The 14,796-nt window shown below is 38.2% G+C and overlaps 1 protein-coding gene across 1 annotated transcript in view; it reads left to right on the top strand.

Moving 5' to 3' along the window:
• The window catches only part of LOC100009933 (calcium-activated chloride channel regulator 1-like), a 36,925-nt gene that overhangs the window by 4,500 nt on the left and 17,629 nt on the right, over window positions 1-14,796 (top strand). The window contains exons 4-7 of the mRNA XM_056815387.1: window positions 1,229-1,337; window positions 4,107-4,284; window positions 8,059-8,322; window positions 13,072-13,269. Coding sequence (XP_056671365.1) covers window positions 1,229-1,337; window positions 4,107-4,284; window positions 8,059-8,322; window positions 13,072-13,269 — 749 coding nt within the window. The remainder of the gene's footprint in view (window positions 1-1,228; window positions 1,338-4,106; window positions 4,285-8,058; window positions 8,323-13,071; window positions 13,270-14,796) is intronic.

Below are 14,796 nucleotides of genomic sequence, written 5' to 3'. Positions count from 1 at the left end.
TTGTCTGCCATTTCCTCCTCCAGAAAATCCCCATTTTACAGATGAGGAATAAAGGCAAATAGGGATCAAATGCTTTGCCCAGACTCACATAGTAAGTGTATGAGGCTAGATTTGAACTCAGATCTTCCTGACTCTAGGCACAGTAATCTATCCACTGCACTACCTAACTGCCTGATATGTAATTACGATATATTATGTATAATAACAGATATATTACCTATCTCACTATATGTAATTATTATATTACATAGAACTATAGATATGTCCATATGTTGTATGTAATATATGTAGCATGTAAAAAAACAATACATATGAATTGGCTTTCAGAGAAGGGGAAGAAATAAATTGGGAAATATAGATGTTGCAAAAAAAAAATCAGAGAGAGTAAGAGAGAGAAACTAATACAATGTTAGTTTCTATAGTCCTTATCATCATATTCCCTTCTTGAAAACCCATACCCCAATAAGTGGTACAGTGGAAGGAACATTAGCATTAGAGTCAGAAGATCTAGATTCAAATCCCACTTTTTACACTTATTACCTGTGTGACCCTTCCAGCTCCAGATGTGTGATCCGTTTGGATTACATGTCTACCAGTATATTTAATAAATATGGCAGCATTGTTGAAATTTGTGCCCCTGAAGGGAACTCAGCAGACAGTGGAGGTAGAAGACAGACAGACAGACACAAATACTTGATATAAACAATTCACATTATTGGAATTTTTCTATTCTACCTCAGATCCCTGGTGTTTACCCAATAATCTCTTGATTATTGAACCTCTAACTTCTCTTCTTCTCCCAATATCCTTGTTGGATTGGATCCATCTCTTGGATTTCATCTGGCCTCCATGATGGCATGAGCTTGCACTAATAAGGTCCATGATCAACAATCTCTGCTATGGTCTTTGGATTCCATTTCTGATATCACTATCCCTGAACCCCCAAGCTCCTCCAATGAGGATATCTCTTAGCTTCTCCCATAATTCTGCACTCTTCTCTCTTTAATTAATCTCATGGTTTGCATCAAGCTATTCCAGCTAAAACTTCTTCCCTATTCTCTTCCACAGTATAAGGTTGGTGCTATGGAATTTCTACTTAGCTGGGTCTCTGTTCCCTTCTTGGGTGGGACCAGGCTCCTGTGGAGCAAACAATTTTAAAAATGTGAAATAAAAAAATGTACAGAAGTTTTCTTCTTACATGTTTCTAAGTGGTAATGTTCCCCCACAGGCAAAGTGTTTGTCCATGAATGGGCCCATCTTCGGTGGGGAGTTTTTGATGAATACAATCTTGACCAGCCATTCTACATTACCAGGCAGAATACTATTGAAGCGACAAGGTATTGAGCTCTTGAACTAGCCAGTTTTTTTTTTTTTTGCCTGATCCTACCACCTAATTCCAAGTTGAAAAACTACAGGAGAGACATCAAACTCATGAATGAAGAGGGAGCCATGGAGTCAGCTTTGGATTCACAGACCTGGGATCAGATTTGGTCTCTGTCACTAGGTCATTGTTTATCATTTTTTGGAAAACACTCTATGTTCCCAAGTTTTCTGGTGTTTTAAATAGGATCAGGTGTTGTATCTTGTCAAAAGCTTTTTTCTATATCTATTGAAATTTATGTGATTTTTGTTGGTTTTGTTATTGATATGGTCAATTATTGAATTTAAGTATTTTATTTCCTTTTCTGCTAATCTGAACAATTTATATTTTTGTAAATATTCATCCACTTAAGTTGGATTATAAAATTTATTAACATATAATTGGGCAAAATAACTCAAATAATTGCTTCAAATTCCTCTTCATTCAATTCACACTTTTAAATTTTTGATATTGGCAATTTAGTTTTCTTCTTTACTTTTTTAATCAAATTAACCAATAGTTTGTCTATTTTTTTAATAAAACCATCTCTTAGTCTTATTTATTAGTTCTTAATGTCTCATGGGTTCATTAGCTTGCTAAATTCTACTTTTTAAAATATTATTTCCTTCACTGAGCTTTTGTACCTCCTTTCCCATTTGGCCAATTCTACTTTTTAAGAAGTTCTTTTCCTCAGAGAATTTCTGTACACCCTTTTCCAACATTTTTGCTTTCTTGACCAAGCTATTGACTCTCTTACATCACTCTAATTTTTCCCCCAATTTTTACTCTACCTCTCTTACTTGATTTAAAATATTTTTTGAGCTTTCTCTGGAATTCTTTTTGGGTATGATACCAATTTGAATTTCCTTTGAGAATTTGCCTGCTGCATTTTTGACATTGATTTCCTCTTTTGAGTGTGTTTTGAGCTTCTCTGCCACCATAGTCACTTTCTATAGTTAGACTCTGTTTGTTTGTTTATTTGTTTTTATCATTTCCCCAATCTATTCTTGATTTTTAACTATATGTTAAAGTTGAGGTCTGATCCTAGGACCACTTCCCCCAGTTTCAGGTTTTTCATAATAATGTTTTCAGAGCTAATTCTGGAAACATGTAAGTTTTCCTTTCTTCCAAGGTAGTGTGATCTAAGTAAGGGATTATCACTGCTCTCCTGACCTGTGCCCCGATCTGTGAGGGACCATAAGTATTCTTTTCCACCCTGGAACTGTGATCAAGATTTTTGCTCTAACGTGCTAGTGCTCCTCTTCACCCTGGGACTGTGACCCAGAACTCAGTATAAGCAATGTAAACAGATTCCTCCACCTGGTGCCCGAAAACAATCCCTTCCAATTCTTCCTTACCCATTGTCCAACCCTTTCACTGACAACTGAATGAATTTATGCAAAGTCTAGAATTTGCTACTGCTGATTTAGCTGTCCCCCAAGGCCTGCCCTGGGCTTCCTGGAGGGGTTCCTACTACTGACTTATGCCAGACTTGGCCTGATGCTGGTTTACCTGGGTATCAGCGGACTGAACTTCCCTCCACTCTTATCCCAATGAGATAGACCTTTTCTGCCTATTTTCTAAATTGTCTTAGGACAGAAAATTATTTCACCTCATCCTTTTATTGGTTTTGCCTCTCAGAATGTGTTTTAAGGTGATATTTTAAAGTTGTTTAGAGGGTAATTTGGAAGAGCTCAGTTGAGTTTCTGCCTTTACTCCATCATATTGGATCTGTCTCCAGGAAGGTACATATATTTTAAATTAATGTGATATATAAACAAAAGATTTTGATAAATGTTTTAAAACATCAACCTTTTAACCCCCTCCTTCAGTCCCCAAAAAGAATGAGGAATTCATAGGGAGAAAAAATTTATTAGCGATAATGAGTTAAGAATAGGTTAAGTTCAATAGCATAATCTTTAGGAAAGAATGCTGAATTTCATTATGAAGACAGAGCTAGGTTGTTAGAAATGGAAATACAGATAAAGAAAGAGAAAGAAAGAAAGAAAGAAAGAAAGAAAGAAAGAAAGAAAGAAAGAAAGAAAGAAAGAAAGAAAGAAAGAAAGAAAGAAAGAAAGAAAGAAAGAAAGAAAGAAAGAAAGAAAGAAAGAAAGAAAGAAAGAAAGAAAGAAAGAAAGAAAGAAAGAAAGAAAGAAAGAAAGAAAGAAAGAAAGAAAGAAAGAAAGAAAGAAAGAAAGAAAGAAAGAAAGAAGTGAGAGAGAGAGAAAGAGAGAGAGAGAAAGAGAGGGAGGAAGGGAGGGAGGGAGGGAGGGAGGGAGGGAGGGAGGAAGGGAGGAAGGAAGGAAGAAGAAGAAGAAGAAGAAGAAGAAGAAGAAGAAGAAGAAGAAGAAGAAGAAGAAGAAGAAGAAGAAGAAGAAGAAGAAGAAGAAGAAGAAGAAGAAGAAGAAGAAGAAGAAGAAGAAGAAGAAGAAGAAGAAGAAGAAGAAGAAGAAGAAGAAGAAGAAGAAGAAGAAGAAGAAGAAGAAGAAGAAGAAGAAAGATGTATAACTTTGTATAATTCCAAATTGGTTTGCAGAGTGGTCAGACCAATTCACAGCTCCACCAACAATGTATTTGTGTGGCTATCTTCCCATGACCTTTCCATCTTTGAATCATCCCAACTTTTGTCTTCTTTTTATGTGGCATTTATAGTAATTGTCTTACTCAAACAATTTGGCGATAGTGACCCTTTTTAATAAACAATTTACTAGATTTTCTAATTTCAATATAATCTATCTTCTTATAGATGTTCAAGAAACATTGCTGGTGTTAACAGAGTATTGAAATGCAGTAATAAGAGCTGTGCAATCAAGATGTGCAAAACCAACCGAAAGACAGGAATGTATGAAGCAAAATGTCAGTTCATACCAGAGAAATCCCAGTCTGCAAAGGCATCTATAATGTTTATGCAAAGTCTAGATTCTGTAAGTATCCTAATCATTCTCATACCCATCTCAAGCACTAAGGTTTGAAGTGGCCATGCCTTAGGAGTGATGAATAATCCAATCAAGGACAACTGAAAAATTGTCCTTTTTTTATTTTGGGGGTTATAAATTCCTATTGAAATCTTTCTTCTCTCTTTTTGGTCTCAAACTGTGATATGATGTTTTCCTAAAATAACTCAATCTGATTTTGAAAAATGTCATTTCAATCTTAGAACCTCTTATCAGGCGGCAAAAATATTTGGTCTTACAGTCATTTAGCAAGTATTTATTAAGGGCTATGTACTAGGCACTGTTCTAAGTAGGGGCATACTAAGAACAGCAAAAACAGCATCTTCCTTTAAGGAACTTGCAATCTGATAGAGGAGAAAATATGTAAATAAGTAGGATATATATATACATATATATATATATATATGTAGAGAGAGAGAGAGAGTAATATGGTAGTGCTAACTAATGAGAAAAGAAGAATGATTCTATTTGAACAGTGCAGAAATCCTGTGTGGACATTTCCAGCTTCAGACTAAGCTTATTGACTTGAATGATAGAGTTGAAATTCACCAGCAATGACCATCTCTCTCCTATGTGTTTTGGACCAAGATACTGGTGGAACTGAAGAAGCCGTAAGTTAACCATCCCACAACATCAACCAGGGCTCTTGTAAACAAGGTAGCATGAAACTATTTGAATTCACTTTGCCCCCAGGTGGATTGATTTGGAACTCACCTGTGGTCCTTTGAGCAAGAAGAACATAAAAGTAGTTTTTAGGACTTTGGTGGAAAGCTCCTAAAACACCAAGGAATCTCCTTGCTGACTGTCTTTGACATTCTTACTGATGGTTTTTGATATGTTTTTATCTTTGTGAACTTTTTAGCAGCTTTAAGAACTGCTTATAAGTGTAGAGAGCTGCTGCCTTCTGCTCTGAGAGGTTAAAGGAGTTCCTCAAGTTCTTGCAACCTGTATGTGACCTTGGAGCTTTCTAACTTCTTCAGTCCACTATGTCATGTTGGAGTCCAAGGGTCATATCTTTTGACAGATATAATAACATCTATACATTTATATTTAGACAATGGCGGCTAGCATTTAGAGAGCACTCAAGAGCTTGCAAAGCACTTTTCAAAGATTATCTAATTTGATCTTCACAACCCTGAGAGGTATATGTTATTATTATTATTATTATTCCATTTTACAGGTTGGGCTTAAAGAAGGTTGACTGACTTGCTCAGAGTCACACAGCTAGGGCGTATCTGAGGCAAGTTTTGGGCTCAGGTCTTCCTGACTCCATGGCCAGAACTCTATCCACAGATTTTCAGAGAAACTTTTGATGTAACATATGAGCATAGAACAGGAAAAAAAGAGTAGTCTTAATATCATTTTACGAAATCCAAATGGAGAAGAACCAAGGTTCAAGAAAGGGTGTTGACTATAGACTAAGGGAACAGGCACGTCAAGATTTGAGTTTCTAAGGAGATAAAAAATAGAAGAAATAGGGCTATAACAGACATTTCTAGGAGTTTAACTTCAGCAGGACACCCAGTGAAAGAAATCCTGGTCATCATAAGGTAGTTAACGGTACCATTGTTCTTATTCAATATCACAATCTATACTTCCATAAAGGAGATAACAGATAAATATCAGAACAAATTACTCCTACCAGAGGATTAGAGGCAAAGGTCAAGTAATAAAGTTAGTCATAAACAGCAGAGACACAAATTGCCTTGGGAATTGGTGATTGCTCCCCTCCTGGAAGATCTTCAAGAAAAGTCTATTTGACCCCTCCTGGGTACCTTGCTGGGGAAATTCTTGATGAGGTAGACATTGGACTGGTAGGTTCTGAATCCTTCCAGCTCAGAGGTTCTGACCTTCTATGAAACAATGGACTTTAAGTCATGCCTCTTAGTCTGGACTTATTAGCATCATGCATATGATATCATACCAAGTACACAAATTACATGCAGTTTTGGCTTTCTTGTCCATTGCCCCAGGCATATTGATCCTAAGCCACTGCTTTCATTGCAAAACTAAATTTCAATTGTCAGTCAGTCTTTGCCAGTTTCTGAAGTATAGATGCTTATTCTGAAATGTTAACAATCAGTTGCCTATGAGTTGACTCTAGCACAACCCTGGAAAAACAATGTGCAAAAGAAGATGAGTGAAAGATTGAATAAGTCACATAACCTCCTCAAGACTCAGCTTCTTTATCTCTAAAATGAATGTGACACTATAGTATCTTTTTCAGAGTTGTGGCGATTCTGGGTCTTAATAAACTTTAAAATTCCACATAAATGTTTCACTTTACTGTATCTTCTGTGAGGGACAGTAAAAATAAGATAAAGATAACTAGAGATATCGATAGCCCCCATATTAACTTTCTATAATTTTCTCTAGAGTTTGAGTGAATGCTCTCAAACTGGAGAGAAGAATAAGCAAGGGTTATGCTAGCCTACCCATAGAGAGAGGCCACCAAGAAAAGTCCCAAGTGTTGGCTAAGATAGTTCTACTCTGCCCTCTACCAGTGCTTTGAGGTTTATGGGATACGATTATGAAATAACACTGACCAATCCAAGGAATATTGTAAGTTCAAAATGAGTTATCAGTATAATGTGGGATTCTACCAAAAAAAAAAAAAAACTAATGAGATCTTGGGCTGCAGTAAGATCAGCATAGCTTTCTGGGATAGGAAAGTATGATTAGAATTCTCCAGAGGCATTATTTTTCTATTTTATGTTAATTTATTTATTGACCCCTTAAAGCCAGCCTGCAATCTGAACAGACACTGAATAGAGAGCAGGGCAACAGAGTGGGGCCCAAGAGAGTATGGGGGGGGGGGGGGGGAAGGACAAGCAGAAGTGAGAAAGAATTTCTCATGTGCAGGCCAATATTTGTCCTTGGGACTTCCCCATTCAATCTTTCCCCTGAATATCCCAAGACAGCTCTGGTTGGTAAATAGTCACTGAGAAACTCCAATTTCTTTCTTACTACTTCATCACAGGAAGAGGCAAATCTTTTATTTTTTTAAACCCCTGCCTTATGTCTTATAATCAGTACTGTATATTGGTTCTAAGGCAGAAGAGTGGTAAGGGCTAGGCAATGGGAGTTAAGTCATTTGTCCAGGTTACATAGCAAGGAAGTGTCTGAGGCCAAATTTGAACCCAGGACCTCCCATCTCTGGGCCTGGCTCTCCATCCACTGAGCCACCTAGATGTCTCCAAGAGGCAAATCTTAGAGATGCCAACAAGCCCTTTCCTCCCCGCCATGGGGTTAGGCTGCCATACTTTCCAACATGGCTGCAGAGTATACTCTTAATCAGGGTTCACAAGGCTACTCCCAGCCCTGCCCTTAATCCTATTTCCTTTTAAGATCTAAGCAGAAAAATGGAGGACCCAACTCAGTTTCATAGTCTGGGAGGAGAAACTGTTTCAGCCTCAACTTGGTTGGAAAGGAGGAGCAAAAGGGAGAAATTATTTTACAAAAAATATCTCAATTCAATATCAAACTTCCACAGAAATGACAGTCCCATTGTTCTCTGGGCTTGTCAGAACTCATTTGGAGTCCTGTGTTCAGTTCTGGGTTACACAATTTAAGGACATTAACAAGTTGAAACCATCCAGAGGAGGGTAGCCAGGTTATGAGTTCCTGGCTCCTGAGAAAAAAGAGATAAGTCAGAGGGAGAGTCGGGGTCAGGGGAGGGGGGGTACTGGAAAGTGGAAAAGTCTAATCTACGTGACTGATATTTCCTTCTAATTGTCTTTTCAGGTAGTAGAATTCTGTACTAAAAAAACACACAATCCAGATGCACCCAACCTACAGAACAAAATGTGCAACCACAGAAGCACATGGGAAATCATCATGGCCTCTGAGGACTTTAGAAACTTATCTTCAATGAGGAGAACACACTCTCCACCTCCACCTATGTTTTCTTTGCTGAAGACCCAGGAGCGTATAATCTGCTTGGTTCTTGACAAATCTGGAAGCATGAGTACTGTAAGGAAGCTTTTTATTTCATTAAACTCATCTCAGGTTGGGAAATCTAGGAAATGCCCATGACATGCAAAACATTATGCTTAGAGATGGAAATGCAGAGATAAAAAGGCAGAGTCTGGGCCATCAAGGATCTTGAGCAAGGGGGACATACATGCTAAGAGCTTACATTCTAATCAGCCAGTGAATAAACATGTATTAAGTACCTGCTGGGTGCTAGGCACTATGCTAAATATTGAGGGTACCAAGAAGACTAGAAAAATAGACCCTACCCTCAAGGAGCTCACAGTCTAATGGAGGGAGACAACCTGAGAACTACTGTTTATATACAAGCTATATACAAGATAAATTGGATATAATCAATAGAGGGAAGGCAAAGATGGCTAAAGGGGAGTGGGAAAGATTTCTTGTAGAAAGCAGAATTTAAGCTGGAACTTAAAAGAAACCAGGGAAACCAAGATGTGGGAGGGGAAATGAGGAGGGAGAACATTCTAGGCATGGGGAAAGCCAATGAAAATGACTAGAGTTGGAAAATGAAGTATCTTGTGTGAGGTACATCAAGGATATCAGGGTTAGGAAGGAGTAGTATATGGTTTAAGAAGACTGGTAAGGAAGGGAAGATTAGGAAGGACTTTGATTGTCAAACAGAGGATTTTATATTTAATTATGGGGGTGACAGACAATCGCTGGAGCTTATTATATGGGAGCAGCAGTTGGGGAGAAGGTGGCATAGTTAGACCTGCTCTTTAAAAAAGATGACTTTGGCAGCTGAGTGAAAGCTGGACTGCAGGGGAGAGAGACTTATGGAAGGGAGACCATCCTGCAGGCATGAGGTGATACAGGCAGGTACCACATTATTGAAAAGGTCAGAAGAGAGAAGGAGATGTCTATGAAAGATGTTTTGAAGGTAAAATGAACCAGTCTTCCTTAGTAATAGATTGAATATATAATGGATGAGAGAGAATGAGGAGTCAAGGATGATGTACAGTTTACAATCCTGGATGGCTAAAAGGATGATGGTACCCTCCATCACAGTAGGGAATTCAGAATAGGGGAGGGTTTGGGGGAAAAGACAATGGACTCAGTCTTGGACATATTGAATTTAACATGTTTATGAGGGCAGCCAGTTAGTCTAGTAAATAGAATGTTGGGACTAGAATCAGGAAGATTCCGCCTAAGTTCAAATTTGGCCTCAGACTCTTACTAGCTATGAGTCCCTGGGCAAAGCATTTAACTCTGGTCACCTCAGTTTCCTCATCTGTAAAATGAGCTGGAGAAGGAAATGGCAAAACACTCCACTATCTTTGCTAAGAAAACCCCAAATGGAGTCCAAAAGAGTCAGACATAATTGAAATGACTAACAACCTGAAAGATCCAGTTTTAGATGGTTAATTGGCAGTTGATGTTGTTAGATCCCAAGGGGGGAGACAGCCCAAAGGCTCAGACCAGGGGTGGAGGGTCCCTTAGGTAGGAGCGAGAAATAAAGACTAGAGAGATTAGAACCTTTGGGGTCAGAAGGGTTGCATAGCTGATAGCTAATGACAACTAAGTTTATTGAATAGGGGCAGGGTTTGTAAAGGAAAAAACCATAGGAATGAGGGAGCAGCGGGAGCGTGAGTACATGTGGGGTTCAGCAAGTTCACAGTTAAATGGGTACAAAAACATATTTTTCTCAAGATTGTTTTTCTGGCCATCTGTGCCATTTCCTAAGATATTTTGACTCTAGGGGAGATGTTTTCCCAGCTTTTGTCCTTAGACCTAGAATATTATTTCCAAACGTTGGACCTTTGCCTAATTTCTTAGACCCCAAACTTGGTTTGTTTCTGTCAGATGTGAGGCTGGAGGTTAGGGAAAAGGTTAGGACTGGATAAGTAGATGTTAGAATCATCAGCATAGAGATAAAAATTGAATGAAAGCCTATGACAGACCTATTGGGATCATCCACAGTTAGAATGACCAGGATGAACATCCATCAAGGAAGGCTGAGAAAGAGCCTTTAAACAGGTAGGAGAACCAAAAGAAAAGTGTCCCAAAAACCCAGAGAAAAGAAGAGGGCAACTGACAGTATGGAAGCTTCAGAGAACTCCTAAAGGATGAGTGAGGACTGAGAAAAGACCATGATAGTTAGTGATTAAGAGGCTGTTGTAATTTTAGAAAAAGAAGTTACAGTTGAATGAAGTTGGAAGCCAAACTGTAGGAGTAAGAAAAGAGTAAGAGGAAAAGAAGTATAGGTGCTTATCATAGAAAGTCTTCTTAAGGAGTTTAGCCACAAAATATAAGAGACAATCATTAGAAGGGATGATTGGATCAAGTAAGGGTTTGGTTGTTTTGAAAATGGAGGTGAGATGGAAATGTTTGTAGGCACTAGAGGGAGATGGAAAAGAAGGGAAAGAATTGGGATGACTAGCAGAGAAGTCAGGATGGAATAAGACTGCTTTTGTCTGAAGTAGGGTTTGCCTTGGCAAGAATAAGGGCCACTTCATTACATGAAACCAGGATGAAGGTGGAAATAGTGGCAAAAGGCATTAGGTGATATGAGAGGAGGAGGGAAGAAGAAGGAATCCTTGGATAAGGACCTCAATTTTTCAATAGTAATAATAATAACAATAATAATAATTTTGTTATTGTTTAGTTATCTTCAATCCTGTCTGACTCTTCATGACTATTTGAGGTTTTCTTGGCAAAGATACTGGAGCAGCTTTCCATTCCCATCTCCAATTATAACAATAGCTAGCATTTATATAGCATTTGCTAAGTTCCAGGCAGAGTACTAAGCATGTTATAGGTATTATCTCATTTGACCCCCACAATAAGCCTGGGAAGTAGGTTCTATTATTATCTCTATTTTGGAAACAGAAAAATAGAAAGTAAGTGACTTGGCACACAACTAATAAGTGTGTGAAGACAGATTTGACCTCAAGTCTTCCTGAATTCTAGCCCAGTACTCTGTACTATGGCAGTTGAAAAGCTATTTTCTATTTCATTGAAATATGGGGCAAGGTTCTCAGACAAGAAGGGAGAAGATGGTAGAACTATGGAGGTTTGAGGAGGTGTGAAAAGGTTTTTAAGTCTGTTATGAAAGGATAGTGAGTCAAAAAGGGAGATGTAAAAGGATTGCCCTCCATCAGAAAGGGCTCCAATAAAGGTAATCTAATTTGTCGTGGATCCAGTCAGGAGTGAAAAGAGTGGATGGTGGGAATAATCCATGGCTGAGGCTTGGAAAAGCAAGACTGGTCAAAGAACAAGGAGGCGAGAGACTCAAGAGAAGAAGACCAGGTGGAATTGAACTAGTTCTCTAAGAGTATAGATGGGGAAGGGATGACAGTATGGCCAGTGTGGGGATGATGGCCTAATAGAGGGATACAAAACACAAAACACACAGGGGAATGGAGGTCAGGAAAAGTCAATGGTATAGCAAGTGAAGCCTCAGAAAAGTAGATTGACTCTCTTTGCTATAGCAATGGCAACATCAATTTCATTCTGGCTCCTGGTCTGCCAAGGACAATGAGAAGAGCTCAGGAAGGGGAGGAATGAATGGGCAGGGTGTAAAATGAGGCAAGGCTAGGACCCCCATATATAGTGGATGATGAGAAGCATTCACCAATCAAGACAACAGAGACCTCAGGGCTGAAATTATAGAGTAAAAAGGGTTGTCTTCTAGAGTATCATATCTTTTTCTGATCTGGTGAGTATCTACCTCCTCAAGATAGGACCAACATGATACAACAACATTCTTCATGGGGAGGCTTTCTGTAAAAGAAAACAGAGCCACCCCAGGACCTGATTGGCCTCAGCTTTCCTTTTGCAGCATCTTTCCTTCCTCCTGACCCCAGACAATGTGTTATAGTTTTATGACAAAACTGTCCCTAGAATTTGACTTACCTAGATTTACTGATATAAATTCCTGGTCATCAAAGGGCATAAAACAGTCTCAACCACAATTCTCTTGGACTGGATGGATTTCTCAAATCCAGGAGTATCATCACATTATTCTGCCCTGCCGACCAGCCACAATTCAATATGAATACTAAGAGAGCATCATCCAATTGTGTCCTTGTTACGTATCCTTGCTGTGTCCAGGGAAAGTAAACCTCCTCTTTTGTTAAATATTCAGTGACTTGATAGTACCTCACTTCATCCCAATAACCGACCTGAATTAAGAGGGGAGACATTAATAATACTCCTCTGATGTTCCCCAAATTAATGCATTTTTCTTTTACATAACTTTGTATACATTTTTATATGAGCATATTGTCTCCCCTGGTAGCTAAGTGCTGTAATGAGGAGAGCATGATCCTAGAGTCAGCAAGATTTGAGTTCAGTTGAAGCCTCAGACACTTAATAGATGGACAACCTTGGGGAAGTCACTTCTCTCTTTCCTCAGTTTCCTCAATTGTGAAATGAGGATAATGATAGCACCCGTCTCCTAAGATTGTTGTAAGGATCAAATGAGATACTTGTAATACTATTAGCACAATGCTTGTAACTTAGTGGGCACTTAAAAAACACTTATTTTCTCCTTCACTGAATCCCTCTACGATAGAATATAAACTCTTTGGGAGAAAGAACTGTTTTATTTTTGTAATCGTTTCTATTACCTATGCCTAGCTAATGTTTAGTGCATAGTAGGCATTTAATAAATGTTTACTGGCTCTCGACATTGTTGGCACTTAATAAATACTTGCTGATTCATTGATTTCTGACCCTAGTGATTATAAACCAAAAGAAGTTTTAACACATTCTTTTCTTTTTTAAACCCAGGGTCTCCGACTCCCTAATCTATTTGAGGCAGCTAAATTGTACCTAATTCAAATTGTTGAAAAGGGATCTTGGGTTGGAATGGTCACATTCGACAATGTTGCTAAGATCCAAAATAATCTAACACAAATAATCCATGAAAATGCAACCCAAGAAATCATCAGGAATCTGCCTAAAAATGCTGATGGTGGAACTTCAATCTGCGGGGGACTCAAAGCAGGATTCCAGGTAAAAGAGACTCAAAAATGTTTTGTCCAAATATTATTTTCTATTTGTTGTAATATGTGCTGTCTAATTATCTTTGAGCTGGGGTATTTCTCTTTGGATATAGAATTTAGAAATATTGGGACTTAGCATAGGTCACTTGTGAGGGAAAGAATCTTTTCTTTCCTGCAAAGCTGGGGCATCTCTAGGAATTGTTTTGAGATCATAGATCTAGACATCTAAGGGACCCCAATGAGGTCTTCTCATTCAACCCCTTAATTTTGAAGAAGTGGAAACTGAAGCCCAAAAGAGATTAAGTGATTTAGACTCCATCACTGAGCTACTCAGAAGCAGAAATAGGATTAAAACCCTGGTCTTCCTGATTCCAGGTTCAATGCTCTATGCATGCACTCACTCACTAGGACACACTTCCTTTCAAGCTGTGAGTTGTTCTTTCCATGTCTTCTGGATATTACAAGTTCCTTTTGTAGGAGCGACCTAGACCAGGAAGAATGATCAATTCAGTGACCACTTGTGCTATGGTGGAAAGAGCAGTTGCCTTAGAGCTAAAAGCACTGGACTTGAGCCCTCTTGGAACACTGGCTATGTAACCAGGACAAGTCACTTAGACTCTCTAGGTCTCATTCATTAGAAAGATATGATGATGTATGTGCCATCTTGGAATGTGGAGAACCTCTTGTAAACCTCTACAGAAGAAGTGTCAAAAATGTGCATTGCTGCCCATAACACTCCAAAATGTGACAGAACCAGATTAAAGCATAACAGGGAAATAATTAATAAAATAAATAAAAGTGCAGTAGAACATAGATCACATTTCTTAAGTCCTTCTGCAGTCTGCAGGAATCCTTATGTGCAGATTAGAGATTCTCGTTTCTATTTGACTTCAACACCACTGCTCTAAAGTACTATATAAATATGAGTTATTATTGTTGTTGCCACTTCCTGAAGCATAAATATCTGGGGTGGGGTGGGTCAAGATGTTGGTTTGAGAAATTTATAATATTCCTATATAATAAGACAGAAGGTTACCATATCTCAAACTAAACTTACTTCAGTTGGAGGAAAAATCAGTGGACATCTGAATATTCCAAGCAATAACTGAAGGAAATCAAACATACTCTGGTAAATATCTATGATATTCTTAAAGAGCTCCAGAAAAGACGATTCTACAACTTCAGTGACATCAGTTCAGTTTTATTGCTACATGGGATTTATCAAATCATATTTAAAATGAACAAAGGAATGAATAAAAATTTTAAAAAACTTTTATTATACTTACTATGTGCCAAGCACTATATTAAACAATAGAAATATAAAACCAAAAACCCACCAACAGTCCTTGCCCTCAAGGAATTTACAGATAAGTCCCAATCAGTGTGAACCCCCTTAATAAGTCATATGTATTTGAATTCATACTATTTGAAGTTAAATATGTAAAATATGCAAAATATGATGTTTGGTCAGAACCAAAAGGAAAAGCATTCGTTTGTAATGGAAGCTCCTTGGAAATATACAGTGTGAATTCAAGTA

Source organism: Monodelphis domestica, chromosome 2 (genome assembly GCF_027887165.1).
Source record: "Monodelphis domestica isolate mMonDom1 chromosome 2, mMonDom1.pri, whole genome shotgun sequence".
In the NCBI taxonomy this organism is placed as follows: domain Eukaryota; kingdom Metazoa; phylum Chordata; class Mammalia; order Didelphimorphia; family Didelphidae; genus Monodelphis; species Monodelphis domestica.
This window is presented reverse-complemented; position numbering and strand designations above follow the sequence as displayed.